Raw genomic sequence first — 24,891 nt, forward strand, 5'->3', positions numbered from 1 at the left:
CGTGGTTTGCGGATAGAGGCACTACCACCCTTTTAGTACAGTTTGGATTGTCCATTTTTGGATCTCACCCGCTCAGAGCAAAACCGCGTGATCACGATGGATATCATCCAAGTGGACACATAGAGGACATGGACTAGCCCCTTGAGCCCATTGATAGAGTCACTACCGCACGTGTGGAGATCACGATGGATATCATCAGAGTGGACACAGAGAGGACATGGACTAGCCCCCTTGAGCCCATTGATAGAGTGACTACCGCATGTGTGGAGATCACCTGAACCATATGGGTGGATCTCATATACCCCTAAGAGGGCATTTTGAGCACTTGACCAGTGGACCCTTCCTTTCCATTGATAGAGTGACTACCGCACGTGTGGAGATCATCCAAACCATATAGGTGGATCTCATTCACACCCTAAGAGGGCATTTTGAGCACTTGACCGGTGGACCCTTCCTTTCTAGGAAGGACGGAGGAGTATCGTCACAATATAGGCCCCCAGTGTGGCTTTTCCCCCCTCCCCCTCTGATGTAACCTCCCTTTGAGGGTGGCCACCCGTGGATAGAGCTTCCCCTTTCTTGTCTTGATTGCATTTTTATACTGTTTGTAATCTGCCACACTTTTTCTTTAATTAATGAAAGGATCTTTTCAGGGGGGAAGAACATACATACATACATACATGCAAACATGTATGTTTATATGTATATATATATGTTCTTTATGAGTCTCATGTTCGTGTGTAGAATCAGCCGACCTCAACACTAGAGGGAAAATGTCATGTCCAAGGATTGTATACCAGATCAATAGTTTTGAAGCCCCATTTTATTTTTCACATAGAGTTGCACTGATTTTGCTGTCATGATTAATTTCAATTAAGCTCTTGAATTTGTTACTGATTAGTGATGCAATTTTCAGATTGCATTGAACAGGTTAAATCTCAAAGTGGCAGACATACTCTCGGTTTTTCTCCAATTATCTTCAAAAAATAGGAAAGGCAATTTTTCCTTCAGGTGAGGTCTGTGTTTTTTCCTTCAGGTGAGGTCTGTGTTTTGATCTTACAACTCTGCCTTGTTACTATAGACATGGTTTCGAGTGTCTGTTTTGCTTGTGAGATGACCTTGTGTCCACATACGAAAAACCAGCTGCCTTGAAGCAACAAGGAAACCTAGCCTTAAAAGCATTAATTTTTGTTCAGGTCGTTTGTTAGCATCTTTGTTCAGCATAATGGCTTGTGCTTCAACCAACCTCACTCCAATTCCACCTCCAAGAGAACTCTTGATTTTTCAAGAGAGGAGCTTATAAGCAGATGCAATCAGCCTCTCAAAAATCGTGAGCGGGAGCTGCGAGCATCTCCCCCGACCCCCCCCCCTCCCTCCCTTCGGCCTGCACACTCCCCCTGCCCCTTTCACCTGCACGCCGCCCTTCACTGCTGCCTCTTCTCACCCCCTGCACCTTCCGCTTGTGCACTCCCCTTCCTCCCGCATTTCAACCTCTCCCCCCCATATTCTCGCATGCGCCCCTTTTTCTCTTCCAACCACCCCCCCCCCCCTCTCCTCTTTCTGCCTGCCCCCCCATCCTCCGCTTGGTCTGCACACCCGACCTCCTCTTGCGCCTCCTCTCCCTTTCTCGCGGCCCTCTTTCTCCCCTCCGCCCTTCCCCCTCCCTTGCCTCCCTTCCCCGCAGCCTCTCCAGTCCCCCCCCTCTGTTTCCCCTTCGGCTTTGTCTCTCCATTCCCTCTGTTCGTTCATGCAGTTTCTCTTGTTCTTGGGTACCCTTTTGGTCTTCACCCCTTAGGAGGACTCCATGGTAGCTGCTCCGTCATCCCCGACCGAGACCGCCGTCCCTTGCCTATCCTTCTCAGAAGTGGACCTCTAGCTCCTCGCAGTTGCATCTCTAGAGCCCTCCACTCTGGTGTGCAAGACTGTTGGTAGCCGCCTGGCACGCGGACAACTCTAGAGATCTTCTACAAGCTAGCCTCCTTGCAACGCATGCTAAGATAACAGACATTCATCCTTTGGGCCATGGCTACTACTTAGGTTGAGTTTGACTCACTAGGGGTGTCAGATAGAGTCATGCAGCTAAGCCTCGTTGCATTGCGTATGACCCAGGCCTTCTTTGCAAGGTGTCAGCACGGCTTTGACCCCGCATCCGACCCACTTGGTAGCATTTCAGGCTTTCCCATGACAGTTAGCTTCCTAGGAAATACCTTCCTCTTCTCCTGGTGATTGGTGGAGCCATTGAGAGAGTGATGGAATCCCCCCCTCATTGCCCTTTCGTCCCTCACACGGGCGGCAGGGATTCTATCTACTGGCCACTGTTTGACCCTTCACTTTTGGACTGGACAAAAGTGCCAACTACCTTGGACCGGACCAACCACTTGCATTGTCACTTTAGACCATTCCAACCCATTGCATTGACACCTGGTCTAGGCGCACCACTTGCACTGACACAACATCGGTGCACCACTTGTCTCTTGTGCTTACTTAATGAACACCACGCCCCTCGCAGTGACGACGACAGGGCTACTTGGTCACCCTTGGACCAGCCCAAAGGCCAAGCGACATTGTACAAAGGAATATCGGGATTGTTTGTTTGGGATCATTCTAGGCAATACTACTGCAACTTGAGTCTCATCTATTTGCACATCGTGTGATGTGTATGGTGCACTCCATGTTCTCGTGTTCTCGCCATTCTTACTGTTCTTTCTCATCTTTGTGTTCTTGCTCATCTACATGTTCTGTGTACTAGTGAGCTATGCATTCGCCCCATAGTTCACGTTCCCCTTTCTTGTGACAACTCTTGAGGACATACTGACCTCGAGGGAACCGTGTGTTCACTGTGGTGTACACCATCCTAGTTCACCGTGCCCGGCAAAGGGGTGTACTACAGGTACACCCTAGAGGGAACCCTGTGTTCACTGTGGTGTATATCGTCCTAGTCCAGTGTTCCGGGAGAAGAGGTGTGCTAGAGGTACACTAAAAATTTGGCGATCCTGTTGGGAAACTCGGGTGTCAAGAATTCTTGTTGAGTCCATGATAGCATAGTGTTTTCATGCTAGTATAGCCAATCCAATCACGAGTCCTCTGTCTATACGTTGCTACAGTTGTAGGAAGGTCAATTTCATACCATCCCGAACTCCTCCTACACCTCTACCCATGGCTACTACTGCCAACCTTGGTTACCCTAATTTTGGCAACAACCAAGGTAACCAAGGAGAAATCCGGGCAACAACCAAGGAAAACCCCAACTAGAACCTCTATCCATAGTGTTGGACCAAGTCAATGTCAAACTTCCCATTTTCAAAGGCTCTGCTTCAGAAGATGTGGATGTTTGATGGCTTCTTTTGCCACAGCCAATCTTTCGTCATCCCCACTAGCCGGGAGAATCATCAATTTTGCTCAAGGCGAGCTCACCTCTCTTGAGCACGACATTGACATTGAGGTCCAGACCACCCTTGTTGTTGCGAGAGTTTATGGCTCCTACCCCTCTTGTTCACAGGCACGTGAATGACTTCTAGCAACTCTCCCTTCGGAGTTGATTGTGAACTTCTAGGATACTCGTTTTCTTGGTCAAGGCTTCTTCTAGGTGAACTTTCATTCTCCAGAAGCTACTTCTCAGGTTTTGGCTAGCAGCGCCTTCTCTCTTGGTCCTAGGAAGATTTTCTTCTTTCAGTACCAGGTGGGATTTGATTTAGCTGCAGAGGATCAGCGCCTTACCCCGGTCTCACTACGGTTCCCTGCTCTATCCGGTCCTATTGGAAGCTTTTAGCTTCCATAGGGGCATCCTTTTGCCAGGTTCTAGAGGTACTAGCCAGGTTCTAGAGGTACTATCCCTTCCAAGCTCTCCCGCCTCAGCTTCCGCGGCTGTTACCGCTACTCTTGATGGCGTACCCCGGGTCGTTGTGCTTGTTCTTGATCCATCGATTACTCACGACCATATTATGCTTGAGAGACGTGACGGATCTCATTTCCGACAGAGGATGGGGATTGGAGGCAGACCTGACCAGTGTTGGATTTGTCGTCGCCGATAGGGCTAGATTGCTAGAGATTGTCCTAGATCGAGGGGCCATGCTAGGAGGTGGCGTGGTCCTACCCATCAGATGCCTTCTGCTATGCTTATTGGAAAGCTTTCTTCAATCATACACACCGCCTCAATTGAGTCAACGCGAGCCTTCTCAATGGAATCTGGATGAATCTCCTTTAACACTATCGACCTATTCAACAAAGGAATAAATGATAAACTAAAGAATAATAGATAATTCCAAATCTATAGTTTTTATTAGAACTCACCTTGCCAGTCCACCTAATTTATAGATAGCATTCTAAGCTTTCTCTTCTCTGCACCCACCAATTGATATTGGAAGTATGAACTTGTGAGATCAATTTTTGAAAACAATAAAAGGTCAATATAGAGTCCACACAACATAAACCTAGGAGTGCCTAAAAAATAGATATAGTTATGTACGTACCTACATCATCTTATGCCAATCATTTGATTTGAGACCATACAATTGATGCTCGCCCTTCTTTTTGTTATTGTAAATTCACCCTTTAATCGGTGCATTACATCGGTTGGTGTACGAAAATATGAAATTTGATTCTTGACATTATTTTCCACTTACCTTATCAACCTCCATGGCGCCTTTGGTAAAACCACCTTGTCATTAACTACCCTTGGCCATGCATTTTCCATATGTCTGATATCCTTTAGGTCATCCCTTATTGCATGGATATCTTTTTTTCCAATTAGATGGTTCCAAATCATTGATGCCACATTCTTAAAAATGTGCATTGGATCCAAAAGATCATTTATTCTTAACTCTGTCCAATATGGTAGATGATAGAAGATTGAGTACCTTTTCATGCCCGCAGATGATGTGATGGGAGTCACCCTCCATCTCCCATCCCACTCTCCATCCCTCCAACCTTCCTCCAATGCCATCATAGGAGGCGAATGACACATGGCCTCCACAAAGGCATGGCTCAGAGGCTCGGGTGAACATGGTCTGCAACAATAAAACTCGTGCGATACCTAAATTGGTGACCCTATATCACAACAGACCACACAATTTTGGGTTATGGTTAGGAATGGAAGGCACCCTCGGACCCCCGCACTTGCCTCTTAATCCACACCCCTAGTGGAGCACCCCAACCCTTATGTAGCTCTTGCCTCACAGGATGTTGATCCTTCTTTGGAGGATGAGGCTTTGCAGGCACATGATCTGGATCCCTCACAGGAGGATGCTACATTACAATTTTAGGATGATTGTGCCCTTGAGGATGATGTTGCGCAGTCGCATTGTCAGGGTACCTCTCCAGTTTTCTTGGCTTTTCCTGAGAGTGGGAGAGAGAGGTAAGGTTTACACCGTCAGATTTTCCCTCCCTTATCTATGCGAAATGTCCTTCTGTCCCTAAAGGGGGTCCTTCGTCGACCACGAGATCTAGCTGCTCCTACTTTGAGTCCTTACGAGGATTGTCTCTCGGAACATTGAGGGTCTTGGGGTTTTTTTTCCGCATCGGCGCAAACAAATTGTCAAAACCTAGCTTCATTGTGCAGTTACAGGTAGACCTATGAATGCATTGCTCTTGCAAGAGCATAAATTGCATGCTAGCCAGTGTGGGAGATCAGGCAAGCTTCTCTCGGGACACACCTTTTGGTCACCAGCCCTTGGTACCAGGGGTGGTGTCTATATCTATGTTTCAGCTTTGATCTTGCCTTGCATCATTGGACATGGTGTCATTTTGGCTACGAGAGTGCAGTGGATCCTTCTTATGCATTGGTATTCTCAACCTCTATGCTCCTAACCATAGAGATGAGAGGATTGTCTTCTCGAAATCTCTCACTATGGTGATGCCTCTTGCCGACTATTGGATTATTGGTGGGGATTTTAACATGGTTGCGATGTCAACAGATAAAAGAGGTGGACATGAGGGCTTGGTGCATGCTCTTGAAAGAGCGTCTTGCGAGAGGTTTATACTCTCCATTCATGGCAGAGATTGTTGGCATGAGGATGACATTTCGAGGAGACCATCCACGCTTCTTTATTCATGGTCTAACACGAGAAGGGATGCAAGATGTATATATGGACGGTTAGACAGATTTTGTGGATGATTGGGCGCTTGACAGAGGGGGGGCATATTTTTATTGCTATAGGCACCTCTAAATCGGATCATTGCCCAGTGGTTTTATGTATTAGAGATCTGAGTTGCCATGGATCAACACCCCCTGTACGCATCCTTGATCATTTGTTTTTAGATGCAGAGCTATCACGTCGTATGCTTGATATTTGGAGATCTCATGATTTCTCATATGCCTCACAAAGCTTGGCCTGTGCTCTCCGTGATATTAGTGACTTTTATCACACATGTGCCTTGTTTAAGAGGCAGGAGGCCTTGGATTTAGAAAGGGCTATTTGTTTATCGTGCTCAATCTAAAAGGCAGCCAATCAACATCTAATAGCCCTTTCTAAATCCAAGGTTGTTTCTCGTGCTCTTTCTGTAAGGCATCCAGTCTACGTCTACCTCATGCTCAATGGGTTGCAGATTCTTTATGTATTCTTAGGAAAAAACTTCATCACTCTCTTGAGTAGCATGCGGACTACCGTTACCATGCACACGAATCCTTTTGGACACAGATGGGTGGCAGATGCAACAAACATTTCTTTGCTACTCACGGCCCATCTCATGCCAGAGATAGTGTCAGGTAGTTACAATATTCACATGGCACTCTTCACTTAGATCCTCTTATGGTTAGACAAATTGCCACTGATTTCTATCGCCAGCTTCTTAGTGCTGAGCCACACTCTAATTTGAGACACAAGGCACAAAGGAATGCATTGCCACATTTGATGACTGAGGGATGTGTGCCGTTCTGGATTCCCCTTTTTCTATGCAGGATTTCAACGATGCTCTTCATGTCTTACCTCATGGTAAGTGTCCAGGGGAGGGTGGCCTCCCTCCTTTTTTTTTCATTACTTTTTGGGATGAGATTGGGGCTGAGATCACATCGGCTCTCGAGGAGATGTGGGACACTGGTTCTATGCCTTCTTTTCTCACTGAGGGGCTTATCTATCTTATCCCTAAGATTGGGGATAAGACATTGATTGGCCAGTGGAGACCTATCACCTTACTAGGGACTGCGTATAAGATTCTTGCTAAGGCAGTGAGCATCAGATTACATGCATACCTTCCTGAGTGTTGCCAACCCCCCTGGTATCATCGTCGAAAGACTAGCCAGCACATAATGCATCCAATGGAAAAACATCCACATCATCCATCGCAGGTACCATACCATCATCCAGCTGTCCAAGAAAATCCATAATAATAGGATCTTCCTCCATGCTCACCACATTTGTATTACAAGCCATCTTCACTTCATCAGAAGTCTCTACCCCATCCTCCTCCCTTGCTGAATCTGGCAAAGAATCATCCTCAAAGCATCCTGTATCCAACTCCTCTTCCTTCTTATCATCAGCCAATCCCAAGGCATCATCCTCTTTGCTTCCATGTGCATGCATATCATCCAGATCCAAATGCAAATGATCTTCAATGGCGCCTTCCAAATCACTGTCCTGTACAGCTATGATATCCAAATCCAAAGAAGAATCCACTAGCAACTCCTCATCTGCACTAGTCTCCTTCACTTGCTTCTCATTCACCTGCACATGCTTCAAAGACTTTGGAAAAAAATCAGAAGGCATATAGAACATCCCTCTTTGCACCTGTATCGGCCTTTGAGGTTCCTGTCTAATCATACCTTGCATAGAACTCTTATTCACCTCAACCAAATTTACCTGCATATCCCTTGCAGACACAACACCTTCATACGGATAAATACCCATCTCCATCTGCTTCAAAATCTTGCCTTCCTTTTCCCTAGCAACCCTAACTGCATCATCAATGGACGTGGGATTCTTCAACTCAACCCTGACCCTCAAATGGGGTAGCAAACCATCAATAAACAAGCTCTTCTTCAGAAACATAGGAGGAACTTCCTGCTTCAATGTCATACACCACTTACCCCACAAACATGTAAATACCTGCACAAAATCATCCAGTGATTGCCCACGAATCTGCTTCAAGACGCTCAACTCCTGCCAAAGCATACTAGAATCCTCCACTTGCTGAAAACGCTCCAAAAGGCCTTCTTTCAACCTGTCTAAGGTCAAAACACCATGTGGCTCACCTGCCGCACCCTGTGCTTCAAAATCCTTAAGCCAACTTCGGGCATCTCCCTTCAAGAAAATCTTTATCAGCTTTAGAACCTGCTCTTCATCTGTAACATGATTGCTAATGCATGCCAAGTCCATCTGCTCCAAAAAGTCACACACATCTTCATCTTTCCTGCCATGAAACTCTGGATAAGACCACATCCTGAAAACCTGTATCAATCCCTGAGCTCTCCTCAGCGGAACATACGCCCTTCTAGGCAAAGAACAACGCCAGAGTTATCCTCAGTGGGGGCACCAGAAGGATGTGAGGTGAAAAAAAAGAAGAAAGACCCTGCCTCTATAGCTCTTCCACCTCCCAAACTTGGAAACACTCACACGAACGGGGCACCACCAGCCACCGGCTGGAACACACTCTCACCATTCACCACCCACCCACACCATAAAGACAGCTTAGAACCACGATGAACAGATGATCATTCAGCAAAAAACATACAGAGCACTAAACACCATGTATCAACTCAGCAAATACACCAAAAACCAGGACTCTGGCCAGGATTTACTGCCAAGGGAATACACCCTTGCGTCTGACAACCAAGCCTCTGTCTCCCGGTCTCTGCAATCTCCAGAGGGCGCTCCACCAGCAACCCTTCTTCACTTCCTCTGTAGCCCGGCTACTCTCTGTCCAGCTGCTGCTACCTGCCAAGTATCGTAGGCGAGCCCACTGTCTCCAGCCCACATATCAGCACCTCTACGGCTTCCAACTCTGCACCATGCTCCAGGCTCTCTCTCGTCAGCACCACTCTCTGCCTCAATCGTCGCCCACACAAGACCAGCTACTCTTCACCAGAAGGCGCCCACACCAGCTAACCTTCAACTCAGCAGCTCCCACTCTCTGTGTGTCGTGACCAGCAGCTTCGCCAACCAGAGAGCCTCTGCACAACTCTTCAGCACCAACCCAACAGCTCAAGCCTCATCACCCAAGGCCCACACCAGCCCAAGGCTACTACCTTCAGCGTCTGTTTTGCTCTCCACATTTGCTGCAGTTATCACCAGGGCACCTACACATCCACACGGCTCGTAATGATTGCCTGCAGCCAACACACACAACACCCACTCCCTTCAAACTAGGCGGCTTCCAACTCTGTCGCTGACCACACCGGCGCACCCAACAGCTACCACACCAGCTGGCTCTTCATACGTCCAAAGCGCCTGCAGCTCTTCAGAAGCACTCGCCATCCTTGGTCATCTACCAGGCGGCACAACCTTGCCTTGCCTCTCAACTCGCCATCCTCTGGCTGCAATAGTACCCGCCAGGCTCTTCACACACACGGCGACTCTCTCTGTATCCAAAACCCAAAGTAAGGGGACGCCTCCACGTCACCACTCGCCAAGCTTCACTTCCCCACGCGGCTCCTCACCTGTACTGCCTCCCTGCAGCAACGATACCCGCCAGCTTTCACCTCAGCCTTCGCTCGATCACCCCAGGGGCTGCCCCAGCCAACACTCCACGCTTCCTCGCCAGGCCTCGAACCAAAGGCAGCCTTCTTTACGTCTTCCGCAGCTGCAGCGCCTTTCACGTCTGTCGCCAGCCCGTGTTCCAATCGCCAGCAGCTCCTACGCCTTTCCCTTGCGCTTCAGCGCCCAAGAGCCCCCACTGCACCCGCTAGCCTGCTAAACCCAGGGCTCTAGTCACCAGCCGACGGCCCTCCAGTCGCTATACCATCCCAGCAGCCACACCGTCCTCTGCTCGTCCCACTGGCTCCCACACGGCCAGCCCCTCCTGCGCCTGGCTGCACACACAGCAGAGCCCCCCCCATCTTCTTCTAAACAAGGCGACAGCTTTTCTTTCTCCCCAGCTGCGCCGACTCCCACGCTTCTGTGCTTCGCCAACCTTCTGGAATATGCGCTGGCAGCCACTCAAAACTCCATGTGGTTTTCAATATTGCAGGCCACGTTAATATTATTTTTTATTATTTCTTGTAAGGCCTACAAGATGGTCACCATATGCTTTTCACACCTATGCTAATTGCCACCTTGGCCCCTTCATCAATATATCCCCCATGCTTTCCACACACCTTTTTCGAATGCAACTTTCCAATGCCACTTTATTTTTGACGCATACACACTTCAAGACGACCGAACAGCTGAAATCAACCCCAGAGAACCTCTCACCGGACAGGCCTGCAACAAGCCCAAAAACAAAACCATTCACCCAGATCATTTGGCAACGCATTCAAAGCCAACCTCTTCACACCTGCCATGCACATGTATGTACACAAGCCATAAAAACCTCTCAGAAAAACACCTGACATACTTTGCCAACCCCCCCCCCCATCTGCTAGAGCATTCATGCTCAGCAGCAAAAGCAAATCCAGTAACTATCCACCAGGATCAAAAGGAAACAGTTCCAACTCACCATCCCATTCCCCAACATTTGTTAAAACCAATGGCTGCATCACTGCATACCAAATATCCACCATAGCCACAAAATCATCCACGTCCACTTCCCCCACAGCAAACCTCCTCGTGTGCAAAACCTGTGGCATTACAGCATTAGGCATTCCATTCATCAACTCCAGTGAAGGCCAGGTTTCAACATTTTGACCTTTCAGCACACCGAAATCCACATCCTCTCCAACAGCAGTGTCCACAAGCACTTCCAGCTTAACTGGTTCAGGCATCTCTTCACAACCATACAGCTCACCTGGTTCCGAATCCTTGTCATCCAGGGACTTTGCCTTTAGCATTTTAGCAACACGCATCTCCACCTCTGGCTCCTGTTCATCAAGGCTAGCAACTTCCCAGATATCATCCTCCAGCACAATACTCACATCACAACGCTCTTCATCAGCCAAATCTACATGCATACCTTCCTGAGTGTTGCCAACCCCCCTGGTATCATCGTCGAAAGACTAGCCAGCACATAATGCATCCAATGGAAAAACATCCACATCATCCATCGCAGGTACCATACCATCATCCAGCTGTCCAAGAAAATCCATAATAATAGGATCTTCCTCCATGCTCACCACATTTGTATTACAAGCCATCTTCACTTCATCAGAAGTCTCTACCCCATCCTCCTCCCTTGCTGAATCTGGCAAAGAATCATCCTCAAAGCATCCTGTATCCAACTCCTCTTCCTTCTTATCATCAGCCAATCCCAAGGCATCATCCTCTTTGCTTCCATGTGCATGCATATCATCCAGATCCAAATGCAAATGATCTTCAATGGCGCCTTCCAAATCACTGTCCTGTACAGCTATGATATCCAAATCCAAAGAAGAATCCACTAGCAACTCCTCATCTGCACTAGTCTCCTTCACCTGCTTCTCATTCACCTGCACATGCTTCAAAGACTTTGGAAAAAAATCAGAAGGCATATAGAACATCCCTCTTTGCACCTGTATCGGCCTTTGAGGTTCCTGTCTAATCATACCTTGCATAGAACTCTTATTCACCTCAACCAAATTTACCTGCATATCCCTTGCAGACACAACACCTTCATACGGATAAATACCCATCTCCATCTGCTTCAAAATCTTGCCTTCCTTTTCCCTAGCAACCCTAACTGCATCATCAAATGACGTGGGATTCTTCAACTCAACCCTGACCCTCAAATGGGGTAGCAAACCATCAATAAACAAGCTCTTCTTCAGAAACATAGGAGGAACTTCCTGCTTCAATGTCATACACCACTTACCCCACAAACATGTAAATACCTGCACAAAATCATCCAGTGATTGCCCACGAATCTGCTTCAAGACGCTCAACTCCTGCCAAAGCATACTAGAATCCTCCACTTGCTGAAAACGCTCCAAAAGGCCTTCTTTCAACCTGTCTAAGGTCAAAACACCACGTGGCTCACCTGCCGCACCCTGTGCTTCAAAATCCTTAAGCCAACTTCGGGCATCTCCCTTCAAGAAAATCTTTATCAGCTTTAGAACCTGCTCTTCATCTGTAACATGATTGCTAATGCATGCCAAGTCCATCTGCTCCAAAAAGTCACACACATCTTCATCTTTCCTGCCATGAAACTCTGGATAAGACCACATCCTGAAAACCTGTATCAATCCCTGAGCTCTCCTCAGCGGAACATACGCCCTTCTAGGCAAAGAACAACGCCAGAGTTATCCTCAGTGGGGGCACCAGAAGGATGTGAGGTGAAAAAAAAGAAGAAAGACCCTGCCTCTATAGCTCTTCCACCTCCCAAACTTGGAAACACTCACACGAACGGGGCACCACCAGCCACCGGCTGGAACACTCTCTCACCATTCACCACCCACCCACACCATAAAGACAGCTTAGAACCACGATGAACAGATGATCATTCAGCAAAAAACATACAGAGCACCAAACACCATGTATCAACTCAGCAAATACACCAAAAACCAGGACTCTGGCCAGGATTTACTGCCAAGGGAATACACCCTTGCGTCTGACAACCAAGCCTCTGTCTCCCGGTCTCTGCAATCTCCAGAGGGCGCCCCACCAGCAACCCTTCTTCACTTCCTCTGTAGCCCGGCTACTCTCTGTCCAGCTGCTGCTACCTGCCAAGTATCGTAGGCGAGCCCACTGTCTCCAGCCCACATATCAGCACCTCTACGGCTTCCAACTCTGCACCATGCTCCAGGCTCTCTCTCGTCAGCACCACTCTCTGCCTCAATCGTCGCCCACACAAGACCAGCTACTCTTCACCAGAAGGCGCCCACACCAGCTAACCTTCAACTCAGCAGCTCCCACTCTCTGTGTGTCGTGACCAGCAGCTTCGCCAACCAGAGAGCCTCTGCACAACTCTTCAGCACCAACCCAACAGCTCAAGCCTCATCACCCAAGGCCCACACCAGCCCAAGGCTACTACCTTCAGCGTCTGTTTTGCTCTCCACATTTGCTGCAGTTATCACCAGGGCACCTGCACATCCACACGGCTCGTAATGATTGCCTGCAGCCAACACACACAACACCCACTCCCTTCAAACTAGGCGGCTTCCAACTCTGTCGCTGACCACACCGGCGCACCCAACAGCTACCACACCAGCTGGCTCTTCATACGTCCAAAGCGCCTGCAGCTCTTCAGAAGCACTCGCCATCCTTGGTCATCTACCAGGCGGCACAACCTTGCCTTGCCTCTGAACTCACCATCGTCTAGCTGCAATAGTACCCGCCAGGCTCTTCACACACACGGCGGCTCTCTTTGTATCCAAAACCCAAAGTAAGGGGACGCCTCCACGTCACCACTCGCCAGCCTTCACTTCCCCACGCGGCTCCTCACCTGTACTGCCTCCCTGCAGCAACGATACCCGCCAGCTTTCACCTCAGCCTTCGCTCGATCACCCCAAGGGCTGCCCCAGCCAACACTCCACGCTTTCTCGCCAGGCCTCGAACCAAAGGCAGCCTTCTTTACGTCTTTGCAGCGCCTTTCACGTCTGTCGCCAGCCCGTCTTCCAATCGCCAGCGGCTCCTACACCTTTCCCTTGCGCATCAGCGCCCAAGAGCCCCCACTGCACCCGCTAGCCTGCTAAGCCCAGGGCTCCAGTCACCAGCCGACGGCCCCCCAGTCGCTATACCATTCCAGCAGCCACACCGTCCTCTGCTCGTCCCACTGGCTCCCACACGGCCAGCCCCTCCTGCGCCTGGCTGCACACACACCGGAGCCCCCCCCATCTTCTTCTAAACAAGGCGACAGCTTTTCTTTCTCCCCAGCTGCGCCGACTCCCACGCTTCTGTGCTTCGCCAACCTTCTGGAATATGCGCTGGCAGCCACTCAAAACTCCACGTGGTTTTCAATATTGCAGGTCACGTTAATATTATATTTTATTATTTCTTGTAAGGCCTACAAGATGGTCACCATATGCTTTTCACACCTATGCTAATTGCCACCTTGGCCCCTTCATCAATATATCCCCCATGCTTTCCACACACCTTTTTCGAATGCAACTTTCCAATGCCACTTTATTTTTGACGCATACACACTTCAAGACGACCGAACAGCTGAAATCAACCCCAGAGAACCTCTCACCGGACAGGCCTGCAACAAGCCCAAAAACAAAACCATTCACCCAGATCATTTGGCAACGCATTCAAAGCCAACCTCTTCACACCTGCCATGCACATGTATGTACACAAGCCATAAAAACCTCTCAGAAAAACACCTGACAACGGCATTTGGCCCGGATGGATTCATAGATGAAGTCGCCGAAGGGAAAGGGCATGTCAGTGCAGAGGCAGTAGAAAGCCTCCTTGGCGTGGGCGGAGACGAGAGGGCGAGGGGTGGAGGGGATGTTGCGGAAGAGGAAGTAGTCATGGAAGAAGGTGTAGAGTTGGAGGTGGTGGAGGTGGGGTGGAGAGGAGCCATCACCACTGAGGAGAGAGATGGTGGCGGCACTGAGTTCTGTGGGTGACCTGCCTGTGATCATCGTGTTGGAGTTGCCGCGTGCTACGGAGGGGTGTGGGGGACCAATGAGGGTGGTGATGTGCTGTGCAGAGAGGCGGTCGAGGAGGGAAGGGTGGCCGAAGGAGGGAAAATTGCGGATGAGGGATTTAGAGGGAGGGGCGCCAGTGGGAAGAGGCAAGTAGGCGAGACCTGCCAACCGAAGAGAGGTGAGCTGAGTGGAAGTGAAGAGAGGTGACAAGTGGACATGGGAGGGTGGGGCTCATGGAAGTGGATCTAAAAGGAGTAGCGGTTGGAGGTGTGGTGTGGGGTGATGGGGAAAGGGATGACTTCAAAAAGGAGAGGACATGGGATGAGGCAGAAGGAGGAGGTGCCCGAGCGCCAGGGAGGTATGTGGGGTCGTCATCCTCACTGCGGGAGGTGGCATCAGGAGCGGAGTAAGAGGAGGTGGTGGGTGAAGAAGATATGTTGTCGTCGTTAGAATTGATGAAGATGAGGAGGGCATCCACAAGGCGTGTTGCTCGAGTGAAGTAGGCAGGCTCCGGTTGAGGGTGGATTTGGAGAGCCCTCCTGGAGGTGGAGGGGTGCCTTGATGGAGAGGTAGGAGGCATAAGAACCTCAGCACGGAGAGGGTGAGGGGTGGTGGGGCCAGTTGGAGAGCCCTCCTGGAGGTGGAGGGGTGCCTTGATGTGGAGAGGTTGGAGGCGTAAGAACCTCAGCACGGAGAGGGTGAGGGGTGGTGGGGGCAGTAGTGAGTGGGGTGGAGAAGGGGGTGACTATAGGAGAGGTGGAGGGTGAGGTGAGTAGAGAGGTGGCTGAGGCACCGGATGAGGTGGAGGCCATAGCAAGAACCTGAGAGGTGGAGAGAGGGTTGCCGAAGGGTTTCCTAGGCTGCTGGAAATTGAGGCAGCAGCAAGGTATGCACAAGAGGGTGCGCCGGCGGGTGGCCAGGGGTACACAAAGCGGGGTTAGGGTATGCGCAAGGGGGCAGACGGATGTGTGCAAAAAGGGGGATGGGGTGCATAGAGAGATGGCCGTGGGATGGGAGTTGCGCAAGGGGTATGGCCATTGGGGGTGTCCAAGGCAGTATGGGGGGTGGGGTATGCATAAGGCGCATGCGCAAGACGGGTGTGTGGGGGCGCAAGTATGGCGAAAAGCGGGGCGCAAGGCGTCGTGGGGTGCATTGTTCAATATGCTGGGGGTGCACAAGGCCGGGAGGGGGGTGCATAAGTCTGTTATGACAAGGGGCAAAAGGTGGTAGCAAAAGGCGGGGGTGCGCAGCTTGGGGTGGCAGAAGGCGGGGTGCGTGAGGGGCAAAGCGAAGGTGGTGGTGCGCAAGGGGGGATGGAGTCGGAAGGGTTATGCGCAAGGTGAAGCGCAGGGGGAAGATGGGTATGCGCAAAAAGAAGGGGCAAACAGGTGTGTGCAACGGAAGCTAGGGATGCGCACGATGAAAGGGGCGAAAGGAACTTAGCCAATGGGGTGCCCGAGTTGGAATAGTGAAGGTGTAGGGTGCGCGAGAGGGAAAGTGGGAGAGGTTGACAATCGTGGTGGGGGGGTTCTCGAGAGGCAAGGCAGGTGGGGGGCACAAGATGGAAAAGTGAAGGCCGGCGGGGAGGTGCAAGAAGGAAGGGGCATGGGGGTGCACGAGAAGGAAGGTGGCGAAGGGTGGCAACCGGGGCCCAAATTAGCAGGCGGGGAAAGGCATGGGGGTCCCCGAAGGGCGGGGCAGGTGGGGGGTGTGCAATGATGGAAAAGCATTCACAAAAGCGTGGGGGTCCCCGAAGGCAAAGGCTGGTGGGGGTGCGCAGGAGGGTGGCAAATTGTGGGCAGCCTAGCCTGGTCCCAAATTAGGAGGCCGAAAAAAGCTCGGTTCCCCGAAGGAAACGGGAAAGTGTGGATCTCCGAATTTTTTTGTTTTTTTTTCCTGTGTTTGCTTGTTTTTTTTAATTTCTTTCTTTGGCGCTTGTCCTTGTTTTGTTTTGTTTTTTCCTTTCTCTTTGTGCTTGTCTGCTTGCTGCTTTTTTGGTTGGCCTTCCATGTAAGGAGGAAGGGCTAGGGAAGAAGAAGGATGTGGGAGGCAGGGACCTCGGGTGGCGGACACAATTTGAGACGAGAACCGTTCACCAATTGAAGTGCCTACCCATCCAAAGTGTGGAGCTCCACGGCGCCTTGGGGTAAGATGGCATGGACGGTGAATGGGCCTTCCCATGTAGAAACAATTTGAGACCAAAACCATTGACCAACGGAAGTGCCTACCCAGCCAAAGTGTGGAGCTCCACGGTGCCTTGGTGTAAGATGGCATGGATTGTGAATGGGCCTTCCCATGCGGGAACAAGCTTTTTGTCTCACTTGAGGTATTGGGCCTGGTAGACGAGAACCAAGTGTTGGAGAAAGAGAGCAAGCTAACTCTAGGTGCAGAAAGGAAAGATAGCAAACATAATGAAATGGAAATGAAAGCAATGAACAAGTACTTACATGTAGACCAAGATAGCTTGATTTGATTGATATGACACACAAGAAAGTACATGACTCGTATAGAGTGAACACACACACTCAAGTACCATATGCTTATGGGATAACTCCCAAAGTGACATGTGGCACTCTCTCACACAAAGACTTATAAACTAGTTCCTAGTACACACTAGAACACACTCTTTGACTATGATTTCTCCAACATCCCCCCTTAGAGCAAAGAGTGTGAGACCCAATACGCAAGGAGTAAACCGATCCCCCCTCCACCACAATACTGCAAAGAGCTAGTCCAACTGACCAACACCTCCCGTGTGTCAGTGACTACTCAGTCAGCTTGCGACCGGCAGTGAGAACCATCACTCGTCACCCCTCTCTTACTCTGAACTGGGTGTCAATACTTCATATCAAAGTAAAAACAATACACATTTTTGGGGGACAACCCAGGGCAGAGGACCCTTATTGACCATCACACATCACACTGTTTATTTCATTCATTTTATGCATAATGCAAGGGCAGAGCACCCATACACACATAGAAGAAATCAGAAACAATAATCTTTGTCATCCTCATGGAGGGTGACATGGGCAGAAAGTGCATGATCTTCGTGAAGCTCGTCGGGTGGTTCATCAGCAACAAGATTAGCATGGTGGTGTTGTTCTTCTTTTTCCTTCTTCTTGAAGCAATTGGCTTCAATATATGACCTTTCTGCTTACAGTATCTGCATATAATGTTCTTGTTGGTTTTCCATCTGCTGGCGGAGATAAGCGTCTCTTCATTGCTTGAGGTCAAGGATGTAGAAGTGGTTTCCTTGTTCCGGCGGTCTTTCTCAATGAGAAGAGAAACCAAGTCATCATATGTAGTAGCGGCCAAGCGTAATACTTCAATGGTCTGCTCAAAGCGAGAAATGCCTTGCATGCTTTTGATTAGTATTGCCATCTTGTCCTCATCATCTGGAGAACACTTCAAACTTGATAATTGTTGAACAAGAGAATTAAATTTGGAGAGATGATCACTTAGCTCTTCATTTTCTTGCATTTCAGCTCATAAAACTTTAATTTCAGAAAAACTTTGGAATTAGTGACCTTGTTACCAAAGATTCTCTCCAATCGATGCCAGATCTCCTTAGGCGTGGATGTAAAGTCGACGTGATGAATGAGAGAGTCTGCTAGGCCGAGACCAATGAGGGCAATGGCTTTTGCATTTTGTTGCTTCCAAATTTTTCTTTGTGGCTGATCAAGTGCATCAAATGTATCATTCTCAACAACTTCCCAGATTCCTTCACGCATAAGTAGCACATGCATCTTGGTTTGCCATGTGGGAAAGCCTTCCCCATTGAACTTATCCGTGAACAATGTACTAGAAGATAGCGAAGTCATGACTCAAATCTGAACTGAAAACTTTAGCTCAAAAGCTTGAAGGTGCAGCAGATGGGTAGGGAGTTTTTAGCTTCATGTGAAAGCCCCCCTATTTGTGGTGAAGTGTCAAGCCAAAGAAATAAGAAGGAATGAGAACCTATCCCAACGAATGGAAGAGCTACGCCTCGATGGCTTTGGTGCATCTAGCTCTCTATATGTGTTAGGCTGCAATGCTACTGCAAATCTCCCATCTCTAGCATGAGCCCGGACTCCAGTGGTTAATAGATGGGACTGGTACTACCGAAATGTGAAGGTGAGAGACCTGAAGGGTAGCTCCCCACCTTCTGCCTCATGAGCCATGACAACCTCAGCCTCTATGGCCCAAGCGTCATTGCCCCATGAAATGATATGGGTTGAGGTCGTGTCCATTGTGAAAATGCGGAGAATCCGCTGCCAAACCTTGTTGAGCCTTCGGGAAATCCCAAAGATAGTGTTGTTGAGACTCCTGAGGGTAGCTGCACCTCGGACAAGCCATTGGTGGACCACCAATGGCCAACCATGTGCCAACTGCCAAGCTCCTATGTACCATCAGCCAAAGAAAGAGGATGATCTTCGAGGCCAAAAACTATCCCAGAGCCTCTTCCAAAAATCTGAGAGAAATCGTTGTGAGAGGAGAGAGGCCTTGTGACTACAATGTACTATTGTTGCTGGGGTGCCATCAACCGTTGGCATTTGAATCCTGCGGCCTAGCTGCGCTGCGCTGTGCATGCAATAAAGGGGGTATCCAGAGTCTCCTCTTGATCAACAGGATCACACCAAGTCCACTCCCGCTGGGTCCCACTGGAGGCATGTGAGGGGCCGGCTCTCACAAATCCCCAACCGCCAGAGTCTCTCCTTGGCCACCTTGGCTGGCGGGGGGTCTATGTGCCACTCATCTGATCTCTCTAATGTGCCATGGGGACCGATAGAAAAAGTGTGAAAACCGCAGCCCTCATCCGCGCCATGGAGTGCCAAGAGAATGTCATGCCTAGTAAACACACCTAGCCACTGTGGGGGGGTCGGGTCTGGGATCGGTGTCAGCCACTCCTGGGGAATAGAAGAGTCGACGTCGAGGCTGAGTTTGTCTCTACCCTGGATCCCTGCCATGCCTCTCTTCTAAGCCTCCGGGGGCAGCTGCCTGTATGCAAGCCAATCTTTAAGGGACTTGGCAGGTCCTATGCCCTAACGCTCCCCATGATACATGAGGTCAGGCCCCCAACGAAGGAAGTGAGTAATTGCGATTACAAGATATGATATCTCATTTTCTATCTTTTTGTTTGCAAAATCTGAAGCAACTTTCATGGACTAATGATGATGCTTAGAGAAAGTACTTGTGTAATTGTCACCTGCACTTAATTTTTAAATTTATGTTTCGAGCAAGAGTTATGAACATGGTACTACACAACACTTATCTAGTTTTCTTTATAAAATTGCTTAGTTTTCTTTATAAAATTGCAGTGAACACTGCCACTATGGAAATTGCCAAAAAGAGGAAAATGGACCATGCATTCAAGTTCGTTTTGATCTTTCCAAAGATACTGAAGTTGAAGAAGGGAGCTCGTTTGGCAATGCACTATTTGAACATTTAAACCTCCTAAAGTACTCTGTGATTCCACAATTGTTGAAGCCAGTGATCAAAGGTCAGTTAGCATCTTGCTTATAGATCGTGCCAAAAAGTAACCATTAAATTGTTGGAGATATTCAAAGGAATGCATGGCATGATGTTCCACAATCTTCATTTGCAATAATGCCTATCTATCTGTTTTCTGTAAACCATTTGTCCAAGAGGCAGGATGGAAAATCTTAAGACCAGAATCTGGTAACTATACTCCTTGTAACTACCCCTGCTCCTCTCTAGCAAGGGCTAGCCTCCCTGACCCAACTGTTTCCCATGTGTTTCCCATCCTTCTCCTCAACTGCTGAAAGTCTACATCAAACAGGACATGACTTCCAGTCTCTCTGCAGCCATCCATAGAGTGACAAATCTTACAAGTCATCTGTAAGGCGCACTTAGAGCCCCTGCTAAAAAAAAACAGGATTCGAGTAGTGCGTGCTGAAGACCTGCGAGCTCCCCGAACCTCCGCCTCTGTCGTCTGTCACCCCCCTTCCTTCTCCGCCCCCCCCTCCTTCCTCCCCCGTTGTTCGCCCCTGCGTCTGCCCACCCCTCTTCCTCTCGCTGCTGTCTCCAGTCTGCGCCCCATCCCCTCCTGCTCTCCTTTTTCGCCTCCCCTCCTCTCTCCGCTCCCCTCCTTCCTCCGCCTCCTCCAGTCTGCGCAGCCTTTGCTGCGCTGCCCTTCCCCAGCCCTTCTTCGCCTGCCGCCTCCCCCTCCTTGTGTCCTCCATTCTGTGCAGCCTATGCTGCACTGCCCTTCCCCCGCCCTTCTTCTCGCCTCGTTTTTTTTTCTTTTTTCTTTCCTTTTTAATTTTTCTTTTTTCTTTTTCTATTTTTTCTTTTTCTCTTTTTTCTCTTTTTTTTTTCTCTTTTCTCTCTCTTCTTTTTCTTTTCTTCTTCTCTTTTTTTTCTTTTTCTTTTTTCTTTTCTTCTTTTTTATTTTATTTTCTTATTCTTTTTTTTTCTTTCTTTCTTCTTTTTTCTTCCTTTTTATTTTATTTTATTTTATTTCTTTTTCTTTTTTCTCTTTTCCACCCTCCCTTCCTTTCCTCAGCCTCCTTGCCTGCCTCTTCCCCTTGGTTCGGATTGCTCCTCATCCGGGTTCAAGTCGGCCTTTTCCTTCAATTAGCATCATGGCTAATCATTCTCTCTCGGCCGGGTGAACCATTGTTTTTTTCGAAGCCGAGCTCGCGGTTCTCTACACCGAAATAGAGAAAGACTCCAAAACGACCCTCATTGCCAGAATCTTTGGATCTCACCCGTCCCGTCTCCAGGCTCAAGATTGGGTCCTGGTAGCTCTGCCCTCCGACCTCGCTCCACACTTTCGAGATGTTAGGCTGCTTGTTGGAAGAAGTTTCTTCCAAGTAGATTTTGATTCTGAGGACGCAGCCTTAGAGGTTTTGAAGGGCAGCCCTTTGCCATTGAGCCCGAGGAAGATATTATTTCTTCCCTAGTCCAGCTATTTTGACCCTGTTGAGGAAGACCGGAACCGTTTCCCGATTACTCTCAGATTCCCAGGTCTTCCTTGCACATATTGGCCTATGTTAGAGGCCATCGGATCTCCCTTTGGGCTAGTTCTTCAAGTGCCCTCCCTCCACGCCTTGCCGACATCTTCTGCCCAGGTGGTCACTGCCTTGGCGGATGCTATCCCCAGGGTCATGGTTCTTGCCCGTGACATTGAGCTCTTTGAGGACTATGTTTTTCTTCCGGGCCCTTGTGGCCCTTTGAAGCAACGTATGGAGATTGCAGGATACAACCCGATCAGTGCCGGGTTTGTCACCAACAGGGTCACTTTGCTCGAGATTGCCCTCCGGCTCGAGATCGCAGGAGGCCTCGTAAGCGTGCTTCTCAGGCGCCACCTCCCTTGGTTCCTTCCAGTCCTTCAGTCCTCCAAGTGTGGCGAGCTGTCTCTCACGCCCACCCCCTGGTGCGATTGATGGGAAGGCCTCCTCGGATCATGTACAGATAGATGATGTTTTTGGTCAGGGGGATGTGTCAGCTGGTGCATCTTTGCAGAGAGATGATGAGTCCTCTCTACTTGGAGGGGGTGATATGCAGGATGTTCAGCACAGTGGGGATCATGTACTGCATGATTTTCAGCATGATGCCATTGCCCTTGATGCCCCGCAAGGCGAACAGGTTTCTCGTACATATGCAGGTATTGTGCAGGGCCTCGGACAAGGGCATGTCAGTGGACTTTGCCCCGTGGATTTTCCCGTCCTCGAGCATTATGAGAGGTGCCCATCGTCTTCTTAGATCGGGGGTCAAACCCTCTTCTCTTCCATGAGAATCGTCTCATGGAATGTTCAGGGCCTTGGAGGGCTTCCCACCCGTGGTAGGAAGCGCCTTCTGAAGGACCAGCTTCACCCTGCTGTTACAGGAGGTCTATGGATGTGCTTTTGTTGCGGGAACACAAATTGGATAGATCTCAGTGTGGCAAAACTGGTAAGATGCTTTCTGGCCACACCTTCTGGTCCTCGGCAGTTGGGACTAGAGGGGGTGTTTGTATTTCAGTGGCAGCATCTATTATACCTCATGTTATTGGGCACGGTGTTATCATCCCTGCTAGAGCGCAGTGGATCTTGATCATGCACGAGGGTCAGAAATTGGGAATCTTGAATATCTATGCACCTAACGTGAGAGGTGAAAGGGTGGCCTTTTGGGACACCATTACAAATGTCATTCCCCAGGTTGATCATTGGATAGTGGGAGGAGATTTTAATATGGTTGAGCAAGCTTCTGACAAGAAGGGTGGACGCGAAGGGGGTTTACACCCTTTGGAGCGAACCTCATGGGAGAGGTTCACGCTTTCCTTTTTTGGCAAGGATTGCTGGACTGAGGATGATTTCCAGAGAAGACCAAATTCCTTATCTTTCTCTTGGCATAACCGCAGGAGCGGGTATGAGAGCATCTTTGCACGACTGGACAGGTTTTATGTGGATGATTGGTCCTTGGACAGAGGAGGCACCATTGCTATTATGCCTGGCACCACCAAATCCTATCATTGCCCCGTCGTTTTGTGTCTCAGGGAGCCTGGGGCTCGCTCGTCCTCTCCCCGTGTCCGTATCCCTGAATCTCTTTATCTTGATGCTGACGTTTCCCTTGAGATCAAAGAGATATGGAGATCTTGTGACGGTCGTGATCCTCGTCATAATATTGCGCTAGCTCTTGAGAGGACCAACCATCATTATGCACTTCCTTGTCCAAGGAGGAGGAGGCTCTGGACAAGGAGAGAGCTATTAGGCGTAGGATTGCTGCTCTTCAGAGGGAACATGAAAAGCATCCACATGCGTCTTGGATTACATACCTCTTGACCACAGTTAGAGCAGAGCTGTAGTTGGGCGTGGACAGGAGGGCTGAGTTCGCGTTTCATGCGAACGAGGCTTTTTGGACTCAGATGGGTGGCAGTTGCAACAAAGAGTTTTTTTCAGCACACAGGCCTTCCCATAGCAGGGATTCTGTGAGGTACTTGCAGGATTCACAGGGTCAGTTTTCAGATTGAGCCTGATAAGGTGAGGGGTATTGCTTCAGATTTTTATCGGTCTTTGTTGACTGCAGAGGTGCCCTCTCCTCAGAGAGATGTGGCACGGCAGAAAGTTTGGGAGTGCATGCCCAGGCTAATTACAGATGCTATGTGTTCTTCCCTAGATGCCCCTTTCTCGAAGGATGAGTTCCTTCACGCACTGTATACTCTTTCCAGTGGTTCATGCCCAGGGGATGATGGTCTTTCTCCCACCTTCTTTATTCTCTTTTGGCATCATATTGGAGATGCTATCACTGTTGCCCTTCAGGAAATGTGGTTGTGGGGTATGATGCTGCCATACCTCACGGAGGGGCTGATTCACCTTATCCCCAAGAGTGGGGAGAAGACTGACATCAAGCACTGGAGGCCCATCACTCTCCTTGGATCTGCATATAAAATCTTACCTAAAGCCTTGAGTATAAGGTTGCAGCCGATTCTCCAAAGGACTATCCATGATACACAGAATGGGTTCCTCCAAGGAAGGAGTATATTTGATAACATCTTTTCTTTCTGGGAAGTTGTCGAGTAGGCAAAGTCTAGTTAGCATCCTCTTGCCATTCTTTTGCTTGATTTTGAAAAAGCTTATGACAGAGTGGATTGGGATTTTTTGGAGGGCACTATTGCACACATGGGGTTTTCCCAAAACTGGATCAGAGGGGTGTCCTGCCTATACTACAGGGAAGCTCATAGCACTGTTTTACCTTGTGGGGAGTGCGGTGAGCGTTTTCAGATTTCCCGTTTAGTGAGGCAGGGCTGTCCCATTGCCCCTTTACTGTAGCTGAGGCTATGAGCAGGTTTTTTCGGGCTGGCCCTAGTGTTGTGGGTCTTAGGCTGCCTTTATGCATGGAGGAAGAGTTTTTGGACTCTGAGCTAGCAGATGATACGTCGTCGTTCCTTGAGGCTCACATGCTTGTTTATGTGCTTTCCAAACAGCCTTGGAGGCCTTTTGTTTGGCAACAGGAGCTACTATCAATTGGCATAAGTCAGTCGGTTTTTGGATTAGTAATTCTCCTCTTGCGAATTGGGGTACAGATGTTGGTTTTACTTGGATTGAGAGAGGATGCTCTGCGGGATACCTTGGTTGTCAGGTGGGCGTTGACATCTGCCCTGCACAACAGTTTGCTCTAGTGCTCTTAAGCATTAAAAGCAAACTTCATCACTAGAGTAGAAGGAAGCTTGACTTGGCCTGGTGGTTAACCAAGTTTTGCTATCCACGGCTTGGTTTATCGCTTCGTGCTGGATTTTTCATAAGGGCTGCATTGGCAAGCTTCGTCGCCTTATTCGGAATTTTCTTTGGTCAGGGCTTGATGGAAATGCACACCAGGGC

General features: G+C 49.2%; 1 protein-coding gene across 5 annotated transcripts in view; it reads left to right on the forward strand.

Moving 5' to 3' along the window:
• The window catches only part of LOC147617845 (DNA-directed RNA polymerase IV subunit 1-like), a 158,296-nt gene that overhangs the window by 37,462 nt on the left and 95,943 nt on the right, over nucleotides 1-24,891 (forward strand). For all 5 annotated transcript variants that reach the window (XM_086776104.1, XM_086776108.1, XM_086776105.1 and 2 more), the window contains 2 exons: nucleotides 914-1,008; nucleotides 19,888-20,069. In XM_086776104.1, the coding sequence (XP_086632230.1) occupies nucleotides 914-1,008; nucleotides 19,888-20,069 (277 nt within the window). The remainder of the gene's footprint in view (nucleotides 1-913; nucleotides 1,009-19,887; nucleotides 20,070-24,891) is intronic.

This window comes from Cibotium barometz, chromosome 36 (genome assembly GCF_041138505.1).
Source record: "Cibotium barometz isolate CiBa-2024 chromosome 36, ASM4113850v1, whole genome shotgun sequence".
NCBI classification, from domain to species: domain Eukaryota; kingdom Viridiplantae; phylum Streptophyta; class Polypodiopsida; order Cyatheales; family Cibotiaceae; genus Cibotium; species Cibotium barometz.